Here is a 23,929-nt window from a genome sequence, read left to right as displayed (position 1 = left end):
CCTAGGTGAGTGACAAGCTGGTGGGGGAAAGCTGGGGATGCTGTCCACAGCAAGATGGCTCTGGAGGTCAGACACTGCTGGCCTTGGCTCTGGCTGCCACCTGCCCCTCACTCCAGCTGCAAACATCTTCACTTGGGGCCCTGGGCCTCCAATTCCTCCTCTTCATCTTCAGACATCTCACCCTCCTCCTCGGCGGTGGCGTCCTGGTACTGCTGGTACTTGGACACCAGGTCATTCACGTTGCTCTCGGCCTCGGTGATCTCCATCTCATCCATGCCCTCGCTCATATACCAGTGTAGGAAGGCCTTGCCCGGAACATGGCCGTGAACTGCTCCGAGATGCCTGAGCAGTTCCTGGATGCCTGTGCTGTTGCCGATGAGGGTGGAGGACATCTTGAGGCTGGGGGGCGGGATGTCACACACGTCCACCTTCATGTTGTTGGGGATCCACTCACAAAGTAGCTGCTGTTCTTGCTCTGGATGGATAGCATCTACTCGTCCACCTCCTTCATGGACATGCGGCCCCGGAACACGGTGGCCACTGTCAGGTAGCAGCCGTGGTACTGGTCGCAGGCAGTCATCATGTTCTTGGTGTTAAACATCTGCTGGATGAGCTCGGACAGGGTCAGGGCCCGGTACTGCTGGCTGCCCGGGCTTCATGCTGGGCATGAAGAAGTGCAGGTGGGGGAAGGGCACCATGTTCACCACCCGCTTGTGCAGGTCCTTGTTGAGCTGGCCCGGGAAGCGCAAGGAGGTGGTGATCCCGCTCATGGTGGCCAACACTAGGTGGCAGAGGTCCCCATAGGTGGGTGTGGCCAGCCTGAGGGTGCAGACGCAGATGTCGTAGAGAACCTCCTTGTCTATGCGGTAGGTCTCACCTGTATTCTCCACCAGCTGGTGGATGGACAGCGTGGGGTTGTAGGGCTCCACCACCGTGTCTGACACCTTGGGCGAGGGAACTACGCTGAAGGTGTTCATGATGCGGTCGGGATACTCCTCATGCACCTTGCTGATGAGTAGCATGCCCATGCCCAAGGCTGTGCCCTCAGCCAACGAGTGGGTCAGCTGGAAACCCTACAGACAGTCGCAGTTCTCACACTCCTTCCGCACATCCAGGACGGAATCCACCAGCTCCGCACCCTCCGTGTAGTGACACCTGGCCCAGTTGTTGCCGGCCCCACTCTGACCAAAGATGAAATTATCAGGCCTGAAAAAATGTCCAAAAGGCCCCGAGCGGACACTGTCCATGGTCCCGGCCTCCAGGTCGACCAGAATGGCCTGAGGCACATACTTGTGAGAAGAGGCCTCACTGTAGTAGATGCTGATCCGCTCCAGCTGCAAGTCCAAGTCCCCCACGTAGTTGCTGCTGGGGTCTATGCCATGCTCATCACTGATGACTTCCCAGAACTTGGCCCCGATCTAGTAGCCGCACTGGCTGCCCTGAATGTGCACGATCTCCCTCATGCTGGGCGCGTCTGGCACGCGGCTGCAGACGGGCATGGGGGCTGGGCTGGCTGCTGACATCTCTGATTTCTTTGAGTGGTGCTTTGCAATTCTCATTGTAGAGATCTTTCACCTCCCTGGTTAGCTGTATTCCTAGGCATTTTATTCTTTTTGTGGCAATCATGAATGGGATTTCACCCCTGATTTGGCTCTAGGCTTGACCATTGTTGGTGTGTAGGAATGCTAGTGATTTTTTACATTGGTTTTGTATCCCAAAACTTTGCTGAAGTTGTTTATCAGCTGATGGAGTTTTTGAGCCAAAACTGTGGGGTTTTCTAGGTATAGAATCACATCATCTGCAAATAAGGATTGTTTGACTTCCTCTCTTCCTATTTGGATGTCCTTCATTTTGTTCTCTTTCTTGATTGCCCTGGTCAGGACTTACAATACTATGTTGAATAGGAGTGGTGAGAGAGGGCACCCTTGTCTTGCGCTGGTTTTCAAGGGGAATGTTTCCAGCATTTGCCCATCTAGTATGATGTTGGCCATGGGTTTGTCATAGATGTCTCTTACTATTTTGAAGTATGTTTCTTTAATACCTAGTTTATTGAGAGTTTTTAATATGAAGGAGTGTTGAACTTTATCGAAAGCCTTTTGTGCATCCATTGAGATAATAATGTGGCTTTGTCTTTAGTTTTATGTGATGAATCACATTTATTGATTTGCGTATGTTAAATCAACCTTGTATCCTGGGCTTGAAGCCTACTTGATCGTGGTGGATTCACTTTTTCATGGGCTGCTGGATTTGGTTTGCAAATACTTTGTTGAGGATTGTTTGCCTCAATGTTCATCAATGATAGTGGCCTAAAGCTTTCTTTTGTGTGTGTGTGTCTCTGCCAGGTTTTGGTATCAGGATGATGCTGGCCTCATAGAGTGAACTGGGGAGGAGTCCTGCCTCCTCAATTTTTTGGAACAGTTTTAATAGGAATGGTACCAGCTCCTCTTTGTACATCTGGTAGAATTTGGCTGTGAATACATCAGGTCCTGTTTTTTTTTTGTTTTTTTTTTTTAGTTGGTAGGCTATTCATTATTGATTCAACTTCGGAGCTCATTATTGGTCTATTCAGGGAATCAATTTCTTCCTGGTTCAATATCTGGTGTGGGATATGTATGTGTTCAGGAATTTATCCATCTCTTCTAGGTTTTCTAGTTTGTGTACATAGAGTTGTCCATGGTAGTCTCTGATGGTTATTTGTATTTCTGTGGGGTCAGTGGTAACATCCCGTTTTTTTTTTTTTTTTTTTTTTTTTTTTTTTTTTGCCACAGAGCCTCACTCTATTGCCCAGGTGGCACAACCTCCACTCACTGCAACCTCCACCTCCTTGGTTCAAGTGATTCTTGTGCCCTAGCCTTCCGAGTAGCTGGGACTACAGGTGCGTGCCACCATGCCCAGCTAATTTTTGTATTTTTAGTAGAGATGGGGTTTCACCATGTTGGTTAGGCTGGTCTCAAACTCCTGACCTCAAACAATCCACCCACTTCAGTTTCCCAAAGTGCTGGGATTACAGGGTGAGCCTCTGCACCCAGCTTCCTTTGTCATTTTTAACTGTGTTTATTTTGATGTTCTCTGTTTTCTTCTTTATTAATCTAGCTAGCAGCCAATCCAACCATTTTCATCCAATTATAGGCTTTACCAAGGTAGAATGCTGTCCTGCCCAGGAGGGCAACCACTTTCGGAAGGCTCTGGAAAAACCTGATCCTCAGGTCAGTCTACCTGTGAGGATCTGGGGTATGCGTGGAGGGTCCTTCAGCCTTCCTCCTCCCTTGGGCCAAGAAGGAGAATGGAGAAAAGGTGCCTAACAGGTAGATCTTGCAGGGAGTAATCACCCAAATCATCTCACTCAATGCATTGATGAGCCGATGAAAAATAGTTTCTTGCTTGTCTTCGCAGTCACTTATATAAGAAGAACCTTGATGTGACCAAGATCCGGAAGGGAAAGCCTCAGCAACTTCTCAGAGTGGACGAGCATGACTTCAGCATGAGGCCCGCCTTCGGAGGTAGGAATGTCCATCCTTTGTGCCAGGAGGGATGTTTGCCCCAGGGATGTGAGGTGCTACCCTCTCTGGCTCCCTCTGGCACAGCCCTCCCTCAGACGCTGCAATTTTCCCACTCAGATAAACCCGACTCCACTTCCTGAGTCCCTAATTTTCCCAAGGAGAAAAGAGCAGGAAGTGGTGGAGAGGGCCGTTGACTAAAGACGGCCGGCCAGTGACTAAGCCATTCACATTCACAAAGGAGATGGGCCCTGTGGCTGCCAACTTTTTTGTCCTACAAAAATAGGAGCAGGCAAGGGAATCAGGACACAAAATAGCTCCTCTGTCATTTTTATAGAGGAAGAGGCCCATGAAGGCAGAGGTGCCCAGGATCCTCAAAAGCCCTAGCATGGCCCTGCCTCTGCACTATTTTGGCACATGTGTGTGTGTCTGGGTGTGGGTGGAATTCCAAACAAGGCATTGAAACTTTGTGGCCATGACTAGCTGGGAGTTTACTGTTTTGATGGAGTCACCTGTTTTCCAAAGCAGCAACAACTCATTACAAAGACTCCTCGCACAACTGCCCCCAAAGGTGCTCTGCTACTCTTGGGGTCAGGGAGGGGAGGCATGGCCAGTGACTGTCCTTCCCAGGAACTAGAGAAATGCTACGGAGAAGGGGGGAAATGTCTTAGTTCTGGCTTTCACACAAAACGCCATAGGCTGGGCGGCTTATAGACAATGGAAACGTATTTCTCATGGTTCCAGAGGCCGGAAGTAAGATCAAAGTGCCGACAGGTTCCATGTGTGGTGAGGTCCCACTTTCTGTTCATCTGTTCATAGACGGTGCCTTCTCACTGTAACCTCACATAGTGGGTGGGGCAAGGCAGTTCTCTGGGGCCTTTTTTTTTTCTTTGAGACAGTCTCACTTTGTCACCCAGGCTGGAGTGCAGTGGCGCCATCTCCTCCGCTCACTGCAAGCTCCGCCTCCTGGGTTCATGCCATTCTCCTGCCTCAGCCTCCCGAGTAGCTGGGACTACAGGCACCCACCACCACGCCCGGCTAATTTTTTTGTATTTTTAGTAGAGACGGGTTTCACCATGTTAGCCAGGATGGTCTCGATCTCCTGATCCAACCGCCTCGACCTCCCAAAGTGCTGGATTATAGGCATGAGCCACTGCGCCCAGCCTGGGGCCTTTTTTATAACAGCACTAATCCCACTGGTGAGGGCTCCACCCCTAGGGTCTCATCACCTTCCAAAGGGCCCACTTCCTAGTACCATCCCATTGCGGGTTAGGATAGGAACATACGCATTTGGCAGGGACATAAACATTCAGGCCGTAGCAGCTGGGAAAGGAGTTAGTCATCTGCTCTGACTAGGCAGAGAGTGGGGTAAGAGTAGCAGAATGTATGAGATCCCTGGGCCAACTTTCCTCTCCTCTTGGGGAAACTGAGGCCCCAAGAATTTCAGCTGATGAACCTTGGCCAAGACAAACCCAGGCGGGCTGGCTTTCCTTTCTGCTTTTTCTCTGCCCTTGATCCTCTAGTAGGTCCCATCGTTCTGGGGCAGTAAAAAAGGAGTGGCGGTGACCCCCAGCAGGTCATCAATCCTTTGAGCCTCCATTTGTTTGTTTATAAAATGGGGAGAGTAATCCCCACATATGGGGTTCTTGTCCAGATTAAACATGATAATGTATGTAAAGCCCCTGACAGACATTTGTTCCTGTCCCCTCTGAAAAACCCAGCTGTCAGATCTTCCTCTTGTGTGACTGTTAAGGGATTAAGAAATTAATTTATCCCAGAGGCCTGTGCATTTTAAAAGGCCTCAAAGCCTCCCACTAAATTCCCTGAGCTCTGACACCTGCTAAGCAGAAGGAGAAAAGCAGGTGGCAGATTACAGGCCTGTGACTCATCTCCCTCCCAACCGCAACCTGATTGACGCCCACGGAAGGTCAAGAAGAGGCCACCATATTTCTGGTAGCTCTTGGGTTTCCTCAGGGGTTTGTCATGGGCAAGCTTGCCAAGGAATTCTACAAAAATAAAGTTATACTAATAAGCAGCTTTAAAATAGCTGCATCTGCTCCAGGAAGTCTGAGCAAGCCGTCCCCAAAAGCGGGAAGCTCCACTTTTCTTGCACAGCAACAGTTGAGAGTACAGAGGGGTACAGTGGCTAGGAATCACAATAACCAACAATAACATGCACGACAACTACCACTTTTTTTTTTTTTTTTTGGAGACAGAGTTTCACTTTGTCGCCCAGGCTGGAGTGCAGTGGCGCAATCTCAGCTCACTGCAACCTCTGCCTCTCAGGTTCAAGTGATTCTCCTCCCTCAGCCTCCTGAATAGCTGGGATTGCAGGCATGCGCCACCATGCCTGGCTAATTTTTTTGTATTTTTAGTAGAGACAGGGTTTCACTATGTTAGCCAGGCTGGTCTTGAACTCCTGACCTCAAGTGATCCACCCACCTCAGCCTCCCACACCCAGACACACACACATGTGCCAAAATAGTGCAGAGGCAGGGCCGTGCTAGGACTTTTGAGGATCCTGGGCACCTCTGCCTTCATGGGCCAATTCCTCTATAAAAATGACAGAGGAGCTATTTTGTGTCCTGATTAGGTAGTGTGCCCTGGTTAGAACCTCCAGGGGCACAGGGTTTCTCCTCCTTTTGTTAGGAGAAATGCTGCAATTCTGATTTTTATTTATTTTATTTTATTTATTTGAGACAGGGTGTCGCTCTGTTGCCCAGTCTGGAGTGCAGTGGCAGGATCAGAGCTTACTGCAGCCTCAACTGTCTGGGCTCAGGTGATCCTTCCACCTCAGCCTCCTGAGTAGCTGGACCCAGGAAGTTGTGTGCCTGGGGCCCACAACAAAATGTTTTTGCTTTATCTTAAAATAAGAAAAACAAAGTGCTGGGATTACAGGCACGTGCCACCATGCCCAGCCACAACTACCACTTTCATAGTGAGATTTTTGTGTGCCAGACACCATTCTAATCAAGGTACACATATATATAATCTTATTTTAATCCTCTCATCAATTCTATGAAGTAGATACTATTATTGTACCCAGATGAGGAAACTGAGGCACAGAGAGGTAAAGTAAATGTCCCAGGTCAGCTGAGATTGGACTCCCCCTCCCCCCGCAGGCTGGGTCCCTTTCTTGTCTCCTACTTGCATGTCTCGACGCAGAGCTGACATACCCATTAGGTGGCATAAGCACACTCCCTGGGGCCCACAACACAATGTTTTTGCTTTATCTTAAAATAAGAAAAACATACTTTTAAGCAGAAGTTGTTTTAATATATACTATTAATATATTCATCATTAAACCAACACAATTGTAAAATATGTTTTTTTGATTTTTTTTTTCATAGAGGAAGAGGCCCATGAAGTAAAAGTGCCCAGGGTCCTCAAAAGTCATAATGTGGCCGTGCCTCAGTGTGGTCTTTTGTGGGTGTGTACTGGGTGTGGGTGCTATTCCGAACAACAGGTTGTACCTTTTTGCCCAAGGCTGGTGATGCTATCAGGAGCCTGGGCCATCACCTGGTCAGTACCTTCAGTATGTAGAAGAAGAGCCTGGGGTCCCAGGAGTTAGGTGACAGCCACAGAACAGCCAGAAGCAGAACTTAGGTTTCTTTTGTGACATCAGCTGCAAAACCAAAAGCCTTAGGAAAATGCTCCCACCAGGAGCTAGCTCTCAGGAATGGCAGATGAAATTCTGCCATGTTCCCAGAAACCCTGACTCTGAGCAGAAATGCTGCAACACACCACAGTCCCCATCAGGCTGCTCCTTCCTCAAGCCAGTTCCAGCGGACTTTTGCTGGACTTCTTGCGGTTTGACCACTGCATCTTCTGGGCCCTTCTGTGGGGCCCTCCAGAGTGTGGAGGGTCAGGACTGCTCCCTGCCCCTGCCTGGGTAAGCTTCTGACCCTGGGCAGGGCTCTGACTTTGGGGAAGCTGCTAAGGAAAGAGGCATCACCTTCCATAGAAGTCAAGATCTCAGCCACACAGCATAGGTGGGGGCCACTCCTCCTTCCTTCCAGCCTCCTCCCCATGGCAGTTGGTCCTCTGGGCCCTTCTGATCTCCTGCAGGGCTTTCCTGAATGCCCAGATGTTACTTGGATGAAATGGGGGGAGGAGAGCACATAGTGAGGTACCAGGGCTCCCTGCCTCCATGAGCCCATGACACCCAGAGTTCTGGCCAGTCAGGCAAGATGGGATGATTGCAGGAACAATGATCTTTATAACCTGTACCCTATGGGAGCATCTGAAGATGGCTTAGAGACAAGAAACCTTCCCTGCAGATGCTCCTGGGTATCCTCATTTCACTCAGCGCCTCATGGGCAGGTCTCTGTGAGAAAGGAGGCTGCACAGACAGCACTTAGGTGACTCTGTGCAGGTGATAGAAGGTGTCTCATTCCCTGGAAGCAGCCCCTGACAGGCTTCTAGTTAGAAGCAGAAACTGCCCAACCCACCCAAAGTGCGGGCCCCGCCTAACACCCCCTTCCAGTAGCATGCACCACACTAAGCAGGTCATTTGAGCAATGATGTCCCTCAATAGCCTCAATACGGTTGTGGACTACCTCCTCATTCCCATCTTATTTCTCTAAGAGGGGCTTCCTGTGGAATGGTGTTTAAAAGTAGTTAATAGAGGCTGGGTGTGGTGGCTCACACCTGTAATCCCAGCTCTTTGGGAGGTTGAGGTGGGTGGATCACTTGAGGCTAGGAGTTTGAGACCAACCTGGCCAAAATGGTGAAAACCCATCTCTATTAAAAATACAAAAATTAGCCTGGTGTGGTGGCACATGCCTGTAGTCCCAGCTACTCGCGTGGCTGAGGCATGAGAATTGCTTGAACTCAGGAGGTGGAGGTTGCAGTGAGCCAAGATTGCACCACTGGGCTCAATTGCTCCAGCCTGGGCAACTGAGTGAGACTCTGGCTCAAAAACAACAACAAAAAGTTGTCATGCTCAGTCTATACCCCAGACCAATTAAATCAGAATCTCCGGGGGTGGGACTCAAACACCAAGTTTTTAAACAAAATATTTTTTAAAAAATTAAAAGTAGTTGATAGAGAAGAATCAGCTTAGGACTAGATACCCCTTGGGTGACCTTTTTAGTATGGAAAGAGAAAAGATTAAAAATCTGTCAGCTTCCTAATAATCCCATGGATCAGTTGAAACAAAAATACCTTGTCTAAGCAACCAGCTGTTTGATTAGGTAGTGTGCCCTGGTTAGAACCTCCAGGGGCACAGGGTTTCTCCTCCTTTTGTTAGGAGAAATGCTGCAATTCTGATTTTATTTTATTTTATTTATATGGACAGGATCTCGCTCTGTTGCCCAGTCTGGAGTGCAGTGGCAGGATCAGAGCTTACTGCAGCCTCAACTGTCCAGGCTCAGGCGATCCTTCCACCTCAGCCTCCTGAGTAGCTGGGGCTACAGGCGTGCACCAACATGCCTGGCTAATTTCTTACATTTTGTGTAGAGAGAGGTTTTCACCATGTTGCCCAGGTTGGTCTCGAACTCCTGGGCTCAAGTGATCTGCCTGCCTTATGAGCGTGAGCCACTGTGCCCAGCCCTGATTTTCTTTTAAATTTCATTTTTAAAATTGTGGTGAAATACATAATATAAAATTGACCCTTCTGACCATTTTTGAGTGCACAGTTCGGTGGCATTAAGTATATTCACATTGTTACACAACTATCACCAGCATCCATCTCCAGAACGTTTCTCATCTTTCCAAACAGAAACTCTATATTCATCAAACGAGAATTCCCTATTTCTTTCTCACCCCTCCAGCCCCTGGCAACCACCATTCAACTTTCTGTCTCCATAATTGACTATTCTAACTACTTCATATAGGGATTATACTACTTTGGCGTGGCTTTTATGACTGGCATACTTCATCTGGCATAACGTCTTCAAGGTACATGTTGTAGCATGTGACAGAATTTCCTTTTTTTAAAGGCTGAATATTCCACTGGATATGTCTACCACATTTTGTGTATCCATTTATCTGTTGATTGACGTTTGTGTTGTTTCTTCCTTTTGGCTATTGTGAATAGTGCTGCTATGAACATGGATGTGCAAATATCTGTTCAAGGCTCTATTTTTGATTCTTTTGGAAACATACCCAGAAGTGGGATTGCTAGATCATATAGCAATAGATGTGCATATATATATTTGTTTTTTTTGAGAAACCGCCATGCTGTTTTCCACAGTGGCTGCACCATTTTACACTTCCACCACCACAATGCTGATTTTTAATTCAAACTGCAGAGATGGGAGGTACAGAAGGGATATAGTGTCATCATGGAATCTTTTGAAATATATCCAAGGAGCTCATCAAAATGGCCAGAAAAAAATGGAGACAACAAAGGTCAGATTCTCCAACCAAAATGGTTTTGTTCATAAGACACATATGTATTTTTTGAGCTGCTCCTATGTGTTGGGCAGTCCTTGCCCTATGGACCCAGTAGGGAGCAAGACAGACACAGTCCTTGGAGTTTATGCTTTAGTTGGAAGACCAGTTTAATGAAATCCTCATGTGGAGATGTCAAATTGTGAGGACCACTGGGAAGAAAAGGCTGGGGAGCTGTTGGGGTGCGCAGCGGGTTCTGATCAGGGGCACAAGGGAAGGGCGGCCCTGGGGAAGAGCTGCCCTTGCCTGGGAAGTTCGTACTATTGGAACTGTTTTTACATTAAATTACTTTGCACAAAATGAAATATTGTTCTCAAGAAGCTGATGGTCTACTGGGGGGAAACAGATAAATGATGAAGTGCTATCAAGTATGACAGAAGTGATGTAGGGTGTCTCTACCGATGGAGTAGGAGAAAGGAGGGAATGGTCAGTTCTGCCCAGAGAGGAGACCACAGAAGCTTGCATCCAGGCGGTGACACTTGCAGTGAGTCTGGAAGGATACCCAGTGGGTGAGCACCAGCGGTGAGAAGGCAGGAAGGATACACCCCGGAGCAGGAAGTGGTGCAGTGTCAAGAGGCAGGAGCAGGTCCACGTGGCTGGATTATGTCTAGTGTATGCGTGTATAGACAGGAGGGAGTACAGGGCAGGGGCGTACCAAGAGAAGGCTGGAGCAATGGGCAGCGCTGCTCTGGGAGGGCTTTGCTGAGTTCAGACTCTTGGCAGCACAGCCTAAGCTGAGGAGCAACAGGATGCGTCTTGGGCTTTAGGAAGCTTACTGTGGGCCTGCATGGAGGAGGCTAGAGGGGCTGAGGATGGATGCAGGGCATGGGCTGGGCCCTTCAGGGATGATCCAGGCTACAGCTGATGAGGGGCTGAGCTAAGACCACAGAAAAAAGTGGAGGGACCTGAGAGATGCTAAGGAGGGAAGAGAGCCAGATCTTGGTATCCCACAGAATCAGAGGAACCTGGGGCACCTCCTGAGTGTGTGACCTGGGTGAGGCCATTCACCGAGATAGAGCACTGAGGAAAAGCAATGGCGAAAGGATATAGTAACAGGAAGCAGCCGGCATGCTCCAAGGGGTCATTGAAGAGAGCCTAGTGAAGGTGCATTTACAGAGGCATGGGCAGGGTCAAGGGAAACTAGCAGCTGTGGCAAAACTCAAGAGGCTGCGAAGACTGTGGAGCCATTGCCAGGCTGGGCCTGAGCGTGAGAGGAGGAAGCAGTTACCTGAGCCTGGAAAAGAGCTGTAGCTGTCAGAAAAAGCTGCCCGATGGGAGCTGTGGCCTTCAAAAGGAGGACACAGCCCATAGCTGGGCCAACAGTGATGCAGGAGAAGCCATTCCCCTCATCCTCCTCCTTCCTTCCAATACCTCCTGCCTTCTGATACTGACTGGAATCTTCATTGGCAGAACAAAGCAGGAGGTGGAGGGCAAGGACCTGTTGTCAGTGGCAGCCTCAGACCCAGGCAAGAGGGGCCCTGCTCGGGCCACACACACGGCTGAGAGTGTTGAGTCTGTGGGGCCCAGGGGAGATTGCCCACCTGCTGTTCCTGCCCTTGCCGGCCACACTTGGGCACTGGGCCCCAGGATCACTGTCTACACAGCCTGAGCCTGCCTCCAGGGCCTGTGTATGCCTCTTCTCCAGGCAAGCCCCTGAGGGCACTGCTGCATTGCCTGTGCCAACCCCTGGTCCTGAGAGGTGGCCGGGGATGGCTGTTTCAAGGGGTGTGAATGGCTTAAATACGTGGACAGGGTGACCACATGCATGCACAGAGGTTCTTCCCTGTGCAGGGACCTGCTGTGGCAGGAAAAGAACAAAGACAGCTCATGCACTGGGCCCAGTCTCCCTGTGCTGCCACACAGCAGCCTGTAATTCCGTGGAGCCTGCAAGTTCTGAAGCTGGACTGAGCCATTCTCAGCTGATAGGAAGGTGTATTTGTCAAAACAGCAGGATGGGGGTATACATCATTTTGCAGTTTGTTTTTAGAGACAGGGTCTCTAAAATGCTGATGGGCCTCATGGGAGGTGTTTGGGCCATGGAGCTCCACTTGGCACTGTTTTTTCTCTTGGTAATGAGTCGAGTGAGTTCTCACTCTCAAGAGACTGGATTATTTCTCTCACGAATGAAAGAGTTCCCGTAAGAGCAGGTTGTTATAAAGCAAGGTTGTGCCTTGGTCCCTGCACACACCCACTTCCCCTTCTGCTTCTCTGCTATGTTGTGACGCGGCACGAGGCCCTCACCAGAAGTCAAACAGATGTGGGTGCCATGCTCTTGGACTTTCTGGCCACCAGAATCATAAGCTAAATGTACTTCTTTTCTTTATAAATTACTCAGCCTCAGGTATTCTCTTATAGCAACACAGAATGAACTAAGACAAAGCCCTTGTTGATTTTGCCCTCCTCCTCACCCTTCCCCTTCCAGATCCATCAAGTTATATCAATCCATCCGTCAGACTGTAATTCAGATCTGCCCCTTCTTCCCCTGCTTTGGCGCGGCCCCCATCCCTTACACCCATGTTCTCCACATGATCTTGGAGGGTGAAGGAATCCTAGCTGCACCCTCTCTGACAAAATCTTATCCTTAGTATTTAATTTAAATCGTAATTAATTCAAATTCAAATTAAATTCTCTCTTTAGGGAATGATAATGATAAAGTTGAAAATATTGCCATCCCCCAACACCATGGCCTTAATCTTCCAGCATCACCTCTGGCTCTGCCATATCTCCTAGGCAGGTTCACTTTCCAAACACCCCTTCCTCAGCACTGCTCCCTCTGAAGCTTCAGGGCTTCCCCTGTTCTATAGGATGCAATGCCTCTCCTCAGCCTGGCCCACTGCCTCCTCTGCTCACTTCCTCTCTCCTCCCAGACAAGGCTTCTTCTCTCCTAGCATGCTCTCTGGCCCTGAACATCTGTGCTTCTTCTGCCTGTGAGCATTTGTTCACAGCATCCCACTGCATGGTCTTGCTTCTTCTGATGGACTCACCATGCCTACAGCCCAGCTTAATCTCTTTCGTCTTACATGAAGCATCTCTCAGCTGTTTTGAACTCAGTATATGACTTTTTCCTTTGACATCATTGATTCATTCTTTCATTCACTTATTGATTAATTAGTTTGTTCATAGTGTGATTGAAAACATTAGCTGGGCACAGTGTCTTATACCTGTAATCCCAACACTTTGGGAGACTGAGGTGGGAGGATCGCTTGAAGCTGGAATTTGAAACCAGCCTGGGCAACACAGTCAGACCTGTATTATTTACAAAAAAATAATTTTTAAAAATTAGCTGAGCTTGGTGGTGCACACCTGCAGTCCTAGCCACTTGGGAGGTTGAGGTGGGAGGGTCACTTGAGCTCAGGAGTTCAAGACTTGCAGCGAGCTATCTGTACTCCAGCCTGGGCAACAGAGTAAGATGCTGTCTCTGAAAATAAAAATAAAAAGCATGGACACTGGGTTTCTGGTTATCTACTCCTGCATAATAAGCCACCCTAAGACAGTGACTTAAAATAACAGGCATTTATTTATTTGCTCACAAATTGGATTGACTGGGCTCAGCTGTGCCATTCTCACTGGGGCTGTCATGCAGTTGTAGTCAGATGGTGGCAGCTGATGGGGTCCTCTCGAAGGTGGTTTCATGCTTGCGTCTGCTACCTGGGCTGGGAAGACCGCAAAGCTGGGACTCCTCAGGCATCCTGGCATCATCCCCCCTGCTCTCTCTCACTGGTTTCCTCCTTTTCCATTCTCTGGTTCCCCTTTCTCTGATCCCCTCTAACCCTCCCTTTTTTGTCTCTGCCCCGCCCCCCATCCCAGTGCTTTTCCCCATTGGTCCTCCCCTCTCTGGTTTCTCTGTGATCTCCATGGCAGCTGAAGAGAAACCAGCATATGGAAGTTTGCAGCCATCATCATTCCTGCTAAATTCTGTTCATCAGATTGATTACCAAGTTCCACCTAGGTTCAAGGGGAGGGGAACTAAACCTCTTCTCTTGCTAGGAGTGTTAAAGAATTTGCAGAGATGTTTGAAAACCATCACACGGAGGCAATACTACCCTGGAAAGTCCAAATCTCAGCTCTGTCTCTCACTGTGTGGCCTCAGGCATATTCTTGAGCCTCTCTGTTCCTTAATTGCCTCATAAAGTAGGGATAATAATAGTACCTCCTGCAGAGGGGAGTTCTAAGAGTTAAGTGAGTAATGCGTGTGACATCTCTAGCACAGTACATGGCATATAGGAAGTTCTCAGTAAACAATATTTGTATTTATTAAGAATGTTCTGCATAACACAGGGCAGTGATTAAGCGCAGGGCTCTGGACATAGACCACTGGGGACAGCTCATGGCTATGCCTGCCTCTAGCTGGGGACTCAGTCACTTCTAATCCTCAAATTGTCACGTGTGGAATGGGGGTGATATCGCACCCACCTTAGCAGCCATTGTGAGAATGGACTCAGATGTCCACTGGAAGCACTTACTGTAGCCCGGCCAGCGCAGCCAGTGTGCGCGAGGCGGCGATGGGGATGGGGGTGCACGCAGCACTGCAAAGGCTCCAGACAAAAACATGACAAAGACATGGGCCCTGCTCCTGAGGAGCCAGTGGCCTGTGCCTTCTTGACACAGCTCATGGCTCCCTGAGGACCTTAGGGCAAAGACTTGCACTGCTTCTTAGGTTTCCACCTGGTTGCTTCTCCAGCGGACTGTCTCCAATGTGATGCCTTCTGAAGGAACTTTCTAGGGACATTCTGTCACACAACTTCTACCTCGCTGGCTACTTTAGCACCCAAGTGTGCTGCATTTGGAGTGCCCAGATTTTGAGCAGAGACCCTCATACTCCCTTGACTCTCCTGGTGCTTTATTCTGTGGCCTCTTCCCTAGAGGAGGTTTGACCCCTGGACTTCCAAGTCATAGGAGCCTGGTCAGCAGGGCCCCGCTTGCCGCTCCTCTGGCCCCACCAAGGCTCACGGAGCTGACTCAGAGCAATGGCACTGGCTCACTTTGGGGCAGCAGCCTCCTTTCTGAGCTGCTTCTTGGACTCCCTGGCTCTGCCTCCCCGCCTTCCCCACCCTGGATGAGGTTAGCGTTCCACTGCTACATTTTAGGAGAAATGGGATGGGGTACAGGAGCTGGAGATAAGCTGGCCTTCTGGGGCTCCCTCGGGCTTCTTCCCAGGGGCTTCTGCCCTTGAAGGAGGGGACGCCTCTGACCCTTCCCCAGCTTCCCTCTGGAACACAAGCCCTAACCTGACACCATGACACGCTCCTACTTGCTCCTTCCATTAAAATTAAACTTCCCTCCCTGCCCTGTGTCCCACACAGCCCCTCCTCTGCAGCCACCCACCCTCGTGGCAGTCTCCTTCCTCTGCCTGGTACTTAATGACCCCATCCGAGTGGAGGTGACCATCGAGGTTGCTATGCTTCTGAAGGACAGGGCTGCTGGGCAGTGGGGCAGGGCTGGGTCCCACTAGACAGGTCTGTCATAGTTTTTTTTTTCATTTTGTTTTCTGCTTTGAGGTATAATTAACAAGTAAAAATTGTATATATTTAAGGTACACAACTTGATGCCTTGATATGCATATATATTATAAAATCATCACCACAAAAATGCTAATAAATGTATCACCTCACATAGTTACCATTTTCTTTTGTGATGAGAATACTTAAGGTCTACCCTCTTAGCAAATCCCAACTACTCAATACAGTGTTGTTAATTACAGTCACATTGCTGTACATTGGATCACCAGAACTTGCTCACCTTGCATAACTGAAACTTGTACACTTTAATCAGTATCTCCTCATTTTCTTCATCCTCCAGTCCCTGGCAACCACTGTTCTACTCTCTGCTTCCGTGAATTTGACTATTTTAGATTCCACGTCTAAGTGTGATCATGCAATATTTAGATAGGTCAAATTTAAGAAATTGGCCAGATATTCCCTGGAGATCTCTTGTAGGCATTGCAAAACATTTAGGCAATAGGAGTTGAGTCAGAGATAGGCCCAGGAGGAAGACTGTCATTGGTTTTAGGGTAAGAGTTGGTTGTTTGGGGCGGCGGGTAGGGAGCTGAGTATCTGCAGAGAAGAGAAAGGGCCCAAGGCCCTTGGGAGGGAGAGGAGGAGTGGGGGGAGAGCTGTGTCACAGATACCCCAGAGGGAGGGAGTTTCCAGCAGGGCACACCACGGAGAGAGGTCAAAGAGGCCAAGGCCTAGGAAAAGTCTCTGCCACTCAGCAAGTGCAGTGGGAAGGAGGAGGCACACCGGTGGGAGATACACACAGCTGGTCCATATGGGATGGTGGAAGTCCGACAGCAAAAGGGAATCGGCCACCAGGACACAGCAAGTTGTATTCTCACTCCTGGATGTCTCCTTCGAGGTCAGTCATCCAGGGGTTCTCAACTTGAGTGTGGATCAGCATCACCCACCAGGCTACCTTAAACCCAGACCCCTGAACACATCCCCACAGTGTCTGATTCATCAGGCCTTGGGGGTGGCCGAAGAATTTGCATCTCTAAGTGCTTGGGTGATGGTGGTGCTGCTTTGGAGGGGGGAGCCACAGATGGAGGGCAGCCTCGCCCACCTCCGCCCTCAATCGCATGCTCACACCTGGTGCTCATCACCTGTTTCGGAGCCAGCCCTCACCATGAGAAAAGTCAGGCCTATTTTTAAACTGAAACGTTCGATTACCCCCACCAAGGGAAAAAGAGTCATTGCCAACATTTCAAATTAACTCAAACTTTGCAAGAAGCCCTCGAGGAAAGGAACATGCAGGAAATGCAAAGTCAAGCCATATAACCCCCAGTAACAACAATTCCCCTGCGCCAGCAATGCCAGGGCAGCTGGGCCCAGTCTGGCCACTCCCGGGCTATCCCATGGGGAGAAGCCTAGGTGCTGCTGGGGACTGGATGTTTTCCAACCTCACAGAGGCAGGGCAGAAGGCACCTCCTTCATCCAGAGTCCCTCTCCCCGTCTCAGGGATGAAGAATATCTGAAATGTTTCCCCACACAATGAAGCCTAGAGTCAGTGGAAAAGGGCAAGGCTGCTCACAGGCAAACCTGTTGTTTTCACAGAGGAGAGGGATACAGGGCTGTGTGCCTGGGAAGTCGGCTGTGGACAGGGAACTCTGAGTGTTGCACTGAGGTAGTCCATCAACATATTCTTTATAGTTTATGCAGGGGTAAACTGTTCCAGCACGCTCCCTAGTCCACCTCAGACACTCTCCTAAAAAATTTTTGGGAGGTACAACATTGTATTACTTTCCTCTAAGTTTTAGAACAATGTATCACAAATGTGGAGACAACACAAACAACACAGATGTATTACCTTACAGTTCTGTGGTTCAGAAGTCCGGAATGGGTCTCGCTGGGTTAGAAGCAAGGCATCAGCAGGGCCGTGTTCCTTTCTGGAGGTTCTAGGCAGCATCCATTCTCTTGCACTTCGTGGGTTCTAGAGGCCGTCCACATTCTGTGGCTCTTGGCTCCCCTTTCTCTGTGGTCAAAGCCAGCAACAGTGGGCTAAGTTGTTTAAACAAGGCATCACTCTGACCCCTTCTGCCTCTCTCTTCCACATTTAAGGATACTTGTGATTACATTGGGCCCACCTGGGTACTTCAGGCTGCTCTCCCCATTGTAAGGTCAGCTGATTCGCAACCTTAATTATCTGCACATGTTCTTAGTTCTCTTTTGCCTGCAACCGCACACGCCCCCAGGTTCTGGTGGTGAGTATGTACAAATCTCTGGGGCATTATTCTGCCTACTACCAACATATATATGTAAAGTGCACAAGTCTTAAGTGTATAGCTTGAATTTTTACATATGTAAACAGTTACCCTTAAAATACTATGCAGATCAAGATACAGAACTTTCCAGTTCCCAGAAGGCTCCCTCACAGCCCCTCCCAAGGTACCCTTGGTACTTCCCAAGGGTAACCATTTTTCTGATCTCTGTCTCCATGGATTAGTTTTGCTTACTCTTGAACTTCATGTAAATGAAATCATACAACATGTGACCCTCTCTTGAAACAACCCCAACCATCTTTGGAGTGGTGGGACCATCGGAGAGTTTGCATCATTCTGAGGGCCAATCTGTCTCTTTGAGGCTCTATGTACATGAACTTGAGAGCCGTAATTATGGTGCTATTCAGAAAAAGTCTCTCTTCCACATGACTATCCTTCAAATAGCTGAAGACTGTTTTCTGAAAGTTTTTAATTTTTACGACATCAATAATGCATGCCCTTCAATAGACTCTAATATAGTGTGATCGTGCACGTGCCCACCCTGCACACTTCTCTCTGGGCCTGTGCTATTCACAGGCAGCTCTTGGTTCCAAACGCTGTTCTCCTGGATGTACTTGGCTCATGCAGAGCCAGGGGAATCATCCCTTCTGTTTTTCTAGATGCCTACAAAAATCTTTTTCATGTCCTTCCAAAGCTATTTTATGCATATGAAATATGCATATATATCCTTCCCACCCCACTTTCTAGACAATTGTGCTATACGTACTCTTGTATAGCTATACATGCTCTTGTTGTTATTGTAATATACATACCCTTCTGTCCATTTTGTTTTTTTTACTTAGCACTATATCTTGGGAATCTATCAGCTCATAAACAACTTCTTCATATTTTTAATGGTTGCTTATTATTCCATTGTATGGATCTATCATACTTTATTTGCCAAATGTCTTATTGAAGGACATTTAAATTGTTTCTACTATTTTGCTATCACAAGTCATATGTAAATATGTCATGTTTTAAATTTTGTGCATCTCTAATTTTGAAAATCAAAAGATTCTCTAAATAGACATGGAAAAGGCTCTTGATAAAGAACACCTATTGATGACAAGAATCCTTGGCAAACTAAAATCTCCTTACAACAAGCAAAAAAAAAAATTAAAATCCAGTAGAAAAGTGTGCAAAGAATAGAAATGGGCAATTCACAGAAGACGAAATCCTGGACCAGAAACATAAAAATGATCAGACTCATTGGTAATTAGAGAAATAAAACACTGAGAAAGAACTTTACACCCATCAGATAAGTGAGCCTCAGAAAGCTGAATCATGACAAGTTGAATCACGAAAGTCTCTGGGCTTTGAGGAGTCCGTCCTCACTAGTGAGTGTGACCATGTGTGCAGCACACAGGATGGGGTCAGCACCATAGTCACCAGTTCCAGGTGTCTGCCTGAAGTCAAGAACACGGAGCTGTGCAGTATTGTGGGAATGGGAGGACTCTGGGAGGGGCTGGGGAAGTGAGGATCTGGAAGGGGGAGACTGGCTAGCAGACAACTCCACCCTCCACTTCAGTGCGAAGCCTGCTGAGCTGGGCAGGTTGACCTTGTGGGAAGCCCCACTTTGGGCTGCCTCTGTGGGCCTGGTGGTGGGCTTGGGCTGCTGTTGGATAGAAGGCCTTTCCAGGATCCCATCCCAGTTTACCTTGCCACACTTTCTCCCAAACAACAAACTTTTACATGCTCTATGCTAGTCCTATATATTTTGCTCCCAACTCCCCAAACACAGTCGCACCTTCATGTCATTTCATAGTGACAAGGATAATGGTGGATATTGAAGCAATGTGTCTTGTCAGAAACCTCTAGTCTAAATAGTAATGGACTCTCATAGCAAGAGCCATGTCAACTTAGTACATTGGGTTTTTTCACTGTGAAGATAAAACACCACTTCTGCCATCAACGCAGAAATGTGAGATGGAATGCCTGGGTGCCTGAAGAGGAATTCCTAACGAACAGGAAGAGGGCATGGCAAGCCCAACCCGGGGGCGCTGCAGGAGGAGAAGACAGATGGGTATGCATAGAGGTCAAATGCATGTATCCTTGTTTCCCCCTGGAGGGCAAGATCGGTGTGTGAGAGAGCCCAAGAACTCTGTGGGTGTGGTGGAGGAGGGGGGCTGGTGGCTCACTGCCTGGGCCTTGCATGGGGAGGTCGCATGTGTGTGTGAGAGAGTGTCTATGTATGCGCGAGTGTGTGTGCACATATGCAAGCGTTTGCTGCTACACTGAGTAGGAGGAAGGAGTAGTGATGCAGTCGTGGTGGAGGCAGGTGACTGGACAGAGGAGTTGAAGCTGAATGACTGCCCCCACCGGGTCAGAGAGGGGCATGACAGCCGTCTGAAGTCCATGAGTGCTCAGTGTGCAGTAAGCAGAGGCAGGTTCTGAGATGGACAGCACACCAACATAGGCTTTGGTCTGGACCCAGAGGCCCTGGCGTGAGAGGATTTCCCTGCTGGAGGCCAGAGGACCATGGATTTGCCAAAAGACAGAGGAGATTCATTGTACCTCAGCAGACACCAGTCCACACCAGCACTTAGTGGCAGAGACCAGCCAGCAAGCAAGGATTCAAGGCCCCCTTTTTCCTCTGTGCCACAGGTCATCTATGGTGGGAGGAAATCTGAAACACTTTAAAATCTGGACTAGGCCGGGCGCAGTAGCTTACGCCTGTAATCCCAGCACTTTGGAAGGCTGAGGCGGGCAGATCAGGAGGTCAGGAGATCGAGACCACGGTGAAACCCCAGTGGTAAGAGGTGGGCAGAGTCACTCCTTCCTCCAATGCGTATTCAGCCCCCTTCAGACCATACTGTCTGCTCTGTGAGTGCTAAGGGAAGTATAATGAGGAGTAAGAGCCTCAGGCTCTTACTTTTAGGCCATGATAATAATGACAATGTTAGTGTAACTATGTATGTGTATGTGTGTGTGTGTGTGTGTGTATATATATTATTTTTTAGACTATGTCTCTGTCATTCAGGCTGGAATACAGTGGCGCGATCTTGGCTCACTGCAACCTCTGCTTCCCAGGTTCAAGTGATTCTCCTAACTCAGCCTCCGATAGCTGAGATTACAGGCATGCGCCCCCACACCTGGCTAATTCTTTTATTTTTAATAGAGATGGGATTTTGCCATGTTGGCCAGCCTGGTCTTGAACTCTTGGCTTCAGGTGCCCCACCTGCCTCAGCCTCCCAATGTGCTGGGATTACAGGCGTGAGCCACCACGGTCAGACAATGTAACTATTTATGGAGAACATCTTATATGCCAAACCTTTCCAAGGGCTTTACATGGATGAGCACATTTAATCCTAATGATAGCCTGATTACCATATGAAGTTGACATAATTATTATACCTATTTTAGAGATGAGGAAAATGAGGGAAAGAGAAATTATGTATGTACAAAGTCACACTACTAAGAAATGATGGTGACAAAATTCAGATACAGGCAGTGTGTCAGTGGGGATATTTTTTTAAAAAAATTTTTTGCAGCTGGCATAGTGGCTCACACCTGTAATCCCAGTGTTTTGGGAGCCTGAGGAGGGAGGATCCCTTAAGGCCAGAAGTTCCAGGTTATAGTGAGTTATGATCTTGCCACTGCACTCCCCCCGGGTGACAGAACAAGACCTTGTCTCTAAAAATAAACCAAAAAAAAAAAAAAAAAAAGTTTTTTGAATCACAGTCCTTTGAAAGTCTGTTTCCCAAAAGAGTAATTAAAAATATCTGCCTCTCTCTGTCAGTCACACACATACACCAGAGTGAGCACATACCCGCATGCATGCACACACACACACCTGCATGCATGCACACACACCGCATGCATGCACACACGCACACTTTTATATGCAGTTTCAGGGCGTTCGCAGAATCCCTGCACCGGTCCTCAGGGACTCCATGGACACAGGGCTCCCCCAGCCTGCCTCACACAGACAATCTCAGTGCGGGGATGATGGTGGACAACAGAGCACAAACACAAGCAGACTGTCAGGAGCGGCTGTGGGTGGCATGAAGGACAGCCAGAGAGGGGATGCAGGGCCAGGCCAGGGATCCGAGGGACAGAGAGACGGCTCCACTCTGCTCGCGAGGCCGGCTTCATCTTGCGGCCCATGCACGGGGCATGGTGGTTTCTCGGGCTTATCCTCCACTTCTTGGTATTGGTCATTCTTGGTATTGGCCCATGCTCTGGGCCACAGCAAACAGAGGCCCCTCAACCACTGGAGAGCTGGTTGGGGAAGCCTGGAGTAGGGAATTCAGGGGCCCGTTTCCTGAGTCTGGGTTGGTGAATGACCTGCCTGTGGGACCACAAAGCCATCAACACCACCCTTCCTCCTCTTCCTCCCACACCTCAGAGGAACTTTGTGCCATTTGACCTTAGATCTTGGTCTCTACTAATATGCCAACCTCCCCGCCCCCACACTAGTGGGGGTGGGTGGGAGTGGGGGGTTCTGGTGTTTCCTTGAGTGCAGATTTTGGAGGCTGACAAAGCAGAAAGACAGTTGCTCTCCCTGAAAGTTGATGGAGGAAGCAGGTGAATGTTACACTAGGAGAAGAATGGGACACTGTGGGGACCCCACGACCTTACCCAAGGGCTCAGGAAAAGCCCCCTAGAAGAAACGTGGAGTTGAAGTTGAGACCCTAGTCAGTTTGCCTAGATTTGAGACTCAAGCCCCTCAGCCTCACCTTCTCAGATGAGCTTTTAAGCCACTGTTTCCAAATACCGGTTTCTCAAAATATTAATAGGTATTATTTTTCTTTACTATTTTTTAAACTTTGAGCTATAATACACATTGAGAAAAGGACGCTAAACAAATGTACAGTGAAATACCTTAAAATAAACACCCTGGTGACCATCATTCAGATCAAGAAAAATAATATTTCTATTCCTCAGAAATCCATCACCTCTCCATATGCCCTTCCAGTCAGTTACCTTTTGGCTATCACTTCCTTGACTTTTTATGCTTTCATCGCCAACATATGTAATCTTGAACCCCATAATTTAGCTTTGTATGTTTTGGAATTTTATATAAATGAAAGCATACAGTACATATTCATCCATAAGATGAAAATCTCTAATGTTATTACATGTAACTATGAAATTCCATTATATGAATATACCACAATGTATCCTATACTAGAGACAGACATTTGGAAGATTTCCAGCTTTTAGCTATTACAAAGAATGCTTTGTGAATATTTTTGTGTATGTCTTCTGGTGCACATTCACATACATTTCTAGAAGTGGAGTCCCTGGGTCATGGGGTGTACATAGCTTCCATTTTGCTAGGTAATGCATTCTAAGGTAGTGGTACCAATTTGCACCCCTGTCCCCCACCATTGGCAGTGTTTGATATGTTGCCCCATATCCTTGCCAACACTTGGGGTAGTTACCCTTTCATTTGAGCCACCTTTGTTAGTATATGGTAAGAATACCTTATTGTGGTTTTAATGGAGCTACTAATGAGGTTGAGCACCTTTTCAGATGTTTATCATTTTTGTTGTTGTGGTAGTAGTAATTATTTTCTTATTTTTTTTAGATTCTAGATTCAGCAGATACATGTGTGTGTTTGATAAATATATATGTAATGGTGGTCATTGGGCTTCTAGTGTACCCATCACCCAAATATGTTTGTTGTTAATTTTCTCTTTTGTGAAATGCCTATTCAAATATCTTGCTTGTTTTTGTACTAGGTTATTTGACTTGTTCTTAACGGAACTCTTAGGAGTTATTTATATATTCTGTATATTAGCTCTTTGTCAGTTATTTGTATTACATAGTATATTAGTCTATTCTCACACTGCTACAAAGAACTGCCTGAGACTGGGAAATTTATAAAGGAAAGAGGTTTAATTGACTCACAGTTCAGCATGGCTGGGGAAGCCTCAAGAAACTTACAGTCAGGGCAGAAGGTGAAGGAGAAGCAAGGCACCTTCTTCACAAGGCAGCAGGAAGGAGAAGTGCTGAGCAAAGTGGGGAAGAGCCCCTTATAAAACCATCAGATCTTGAGAGAACTCACTCACTATCATGAGAACAGTGTGGGGGAAACCACCCCCATGATTCAATTACCTCCACCTGGTCTGACAAGTGGGGATGATGGGGATAATGAGGATTACAATTAAAGATGAGATTTAGGTGGGGACAGAAAGCCTAATCATGTCAAATAGTGAATATTCCAATACATGAACATGATATATTTCTTCATTTATTTAGATCTGCTTTAATTTCTCTCAATAATGTTTCATAGTTTTCTACATGGAGAACTTCAGATAGTTTCACAGACTTATTT

General features: G+C 47.8%; 1 protein-coding gene and 1 pseudogene across 3 annotated transcripts in view; one reads left to right on the top strand and one right to left on the bottom strand.

Annotated features, from left to right (window-relative positions):
* The window catches only part of GABRR2 (gamma-aminobutyric acid type A receptor rho2 subunit), a 67,723-nt gene that overhangs the window by 23,427 nt on the left and 20,367 nt on the right, over nucleotides 1–23,929 (top strand). For all 3 annotated transcript variants that reach the window (XM_025383775.1, XM_025383774.1, XM_025383776.1), the window contains one exon: nucleotides 3,394–3,500. In XM_025383775.1, coding sequence (XP_025239560.1) covers nucleotides 3,394–3,500 — 107 coding nt within the window. The remainder of the gene's footprint in view (nucleotides 1–3,393; nucleotides 3,501–23,929) is intronic.
* LOC112623381 lies at nucleotides 129–1,463 on the bottom strand (annotated as a pseudogene).

This window comes from Theropithecus gelada, chromosome 4 (assembly GCF_003255815.1).
Source record: "Theropithecus gelada isolate Dixy chromosome 4, Tgel_1.0, whole genome shotgun sequence".
Classification (NCBI taxonomy): Eukaryota; Metazoa; Chordata; class Mammalia; order Primates; family Cercopithecidae; genus Theropithecus; species Theropithecus gelada.
Note: the sequence above shows the minus strand (reverse complement) of the source record. Positions and strands in the feature narration are given on the sequence as shown.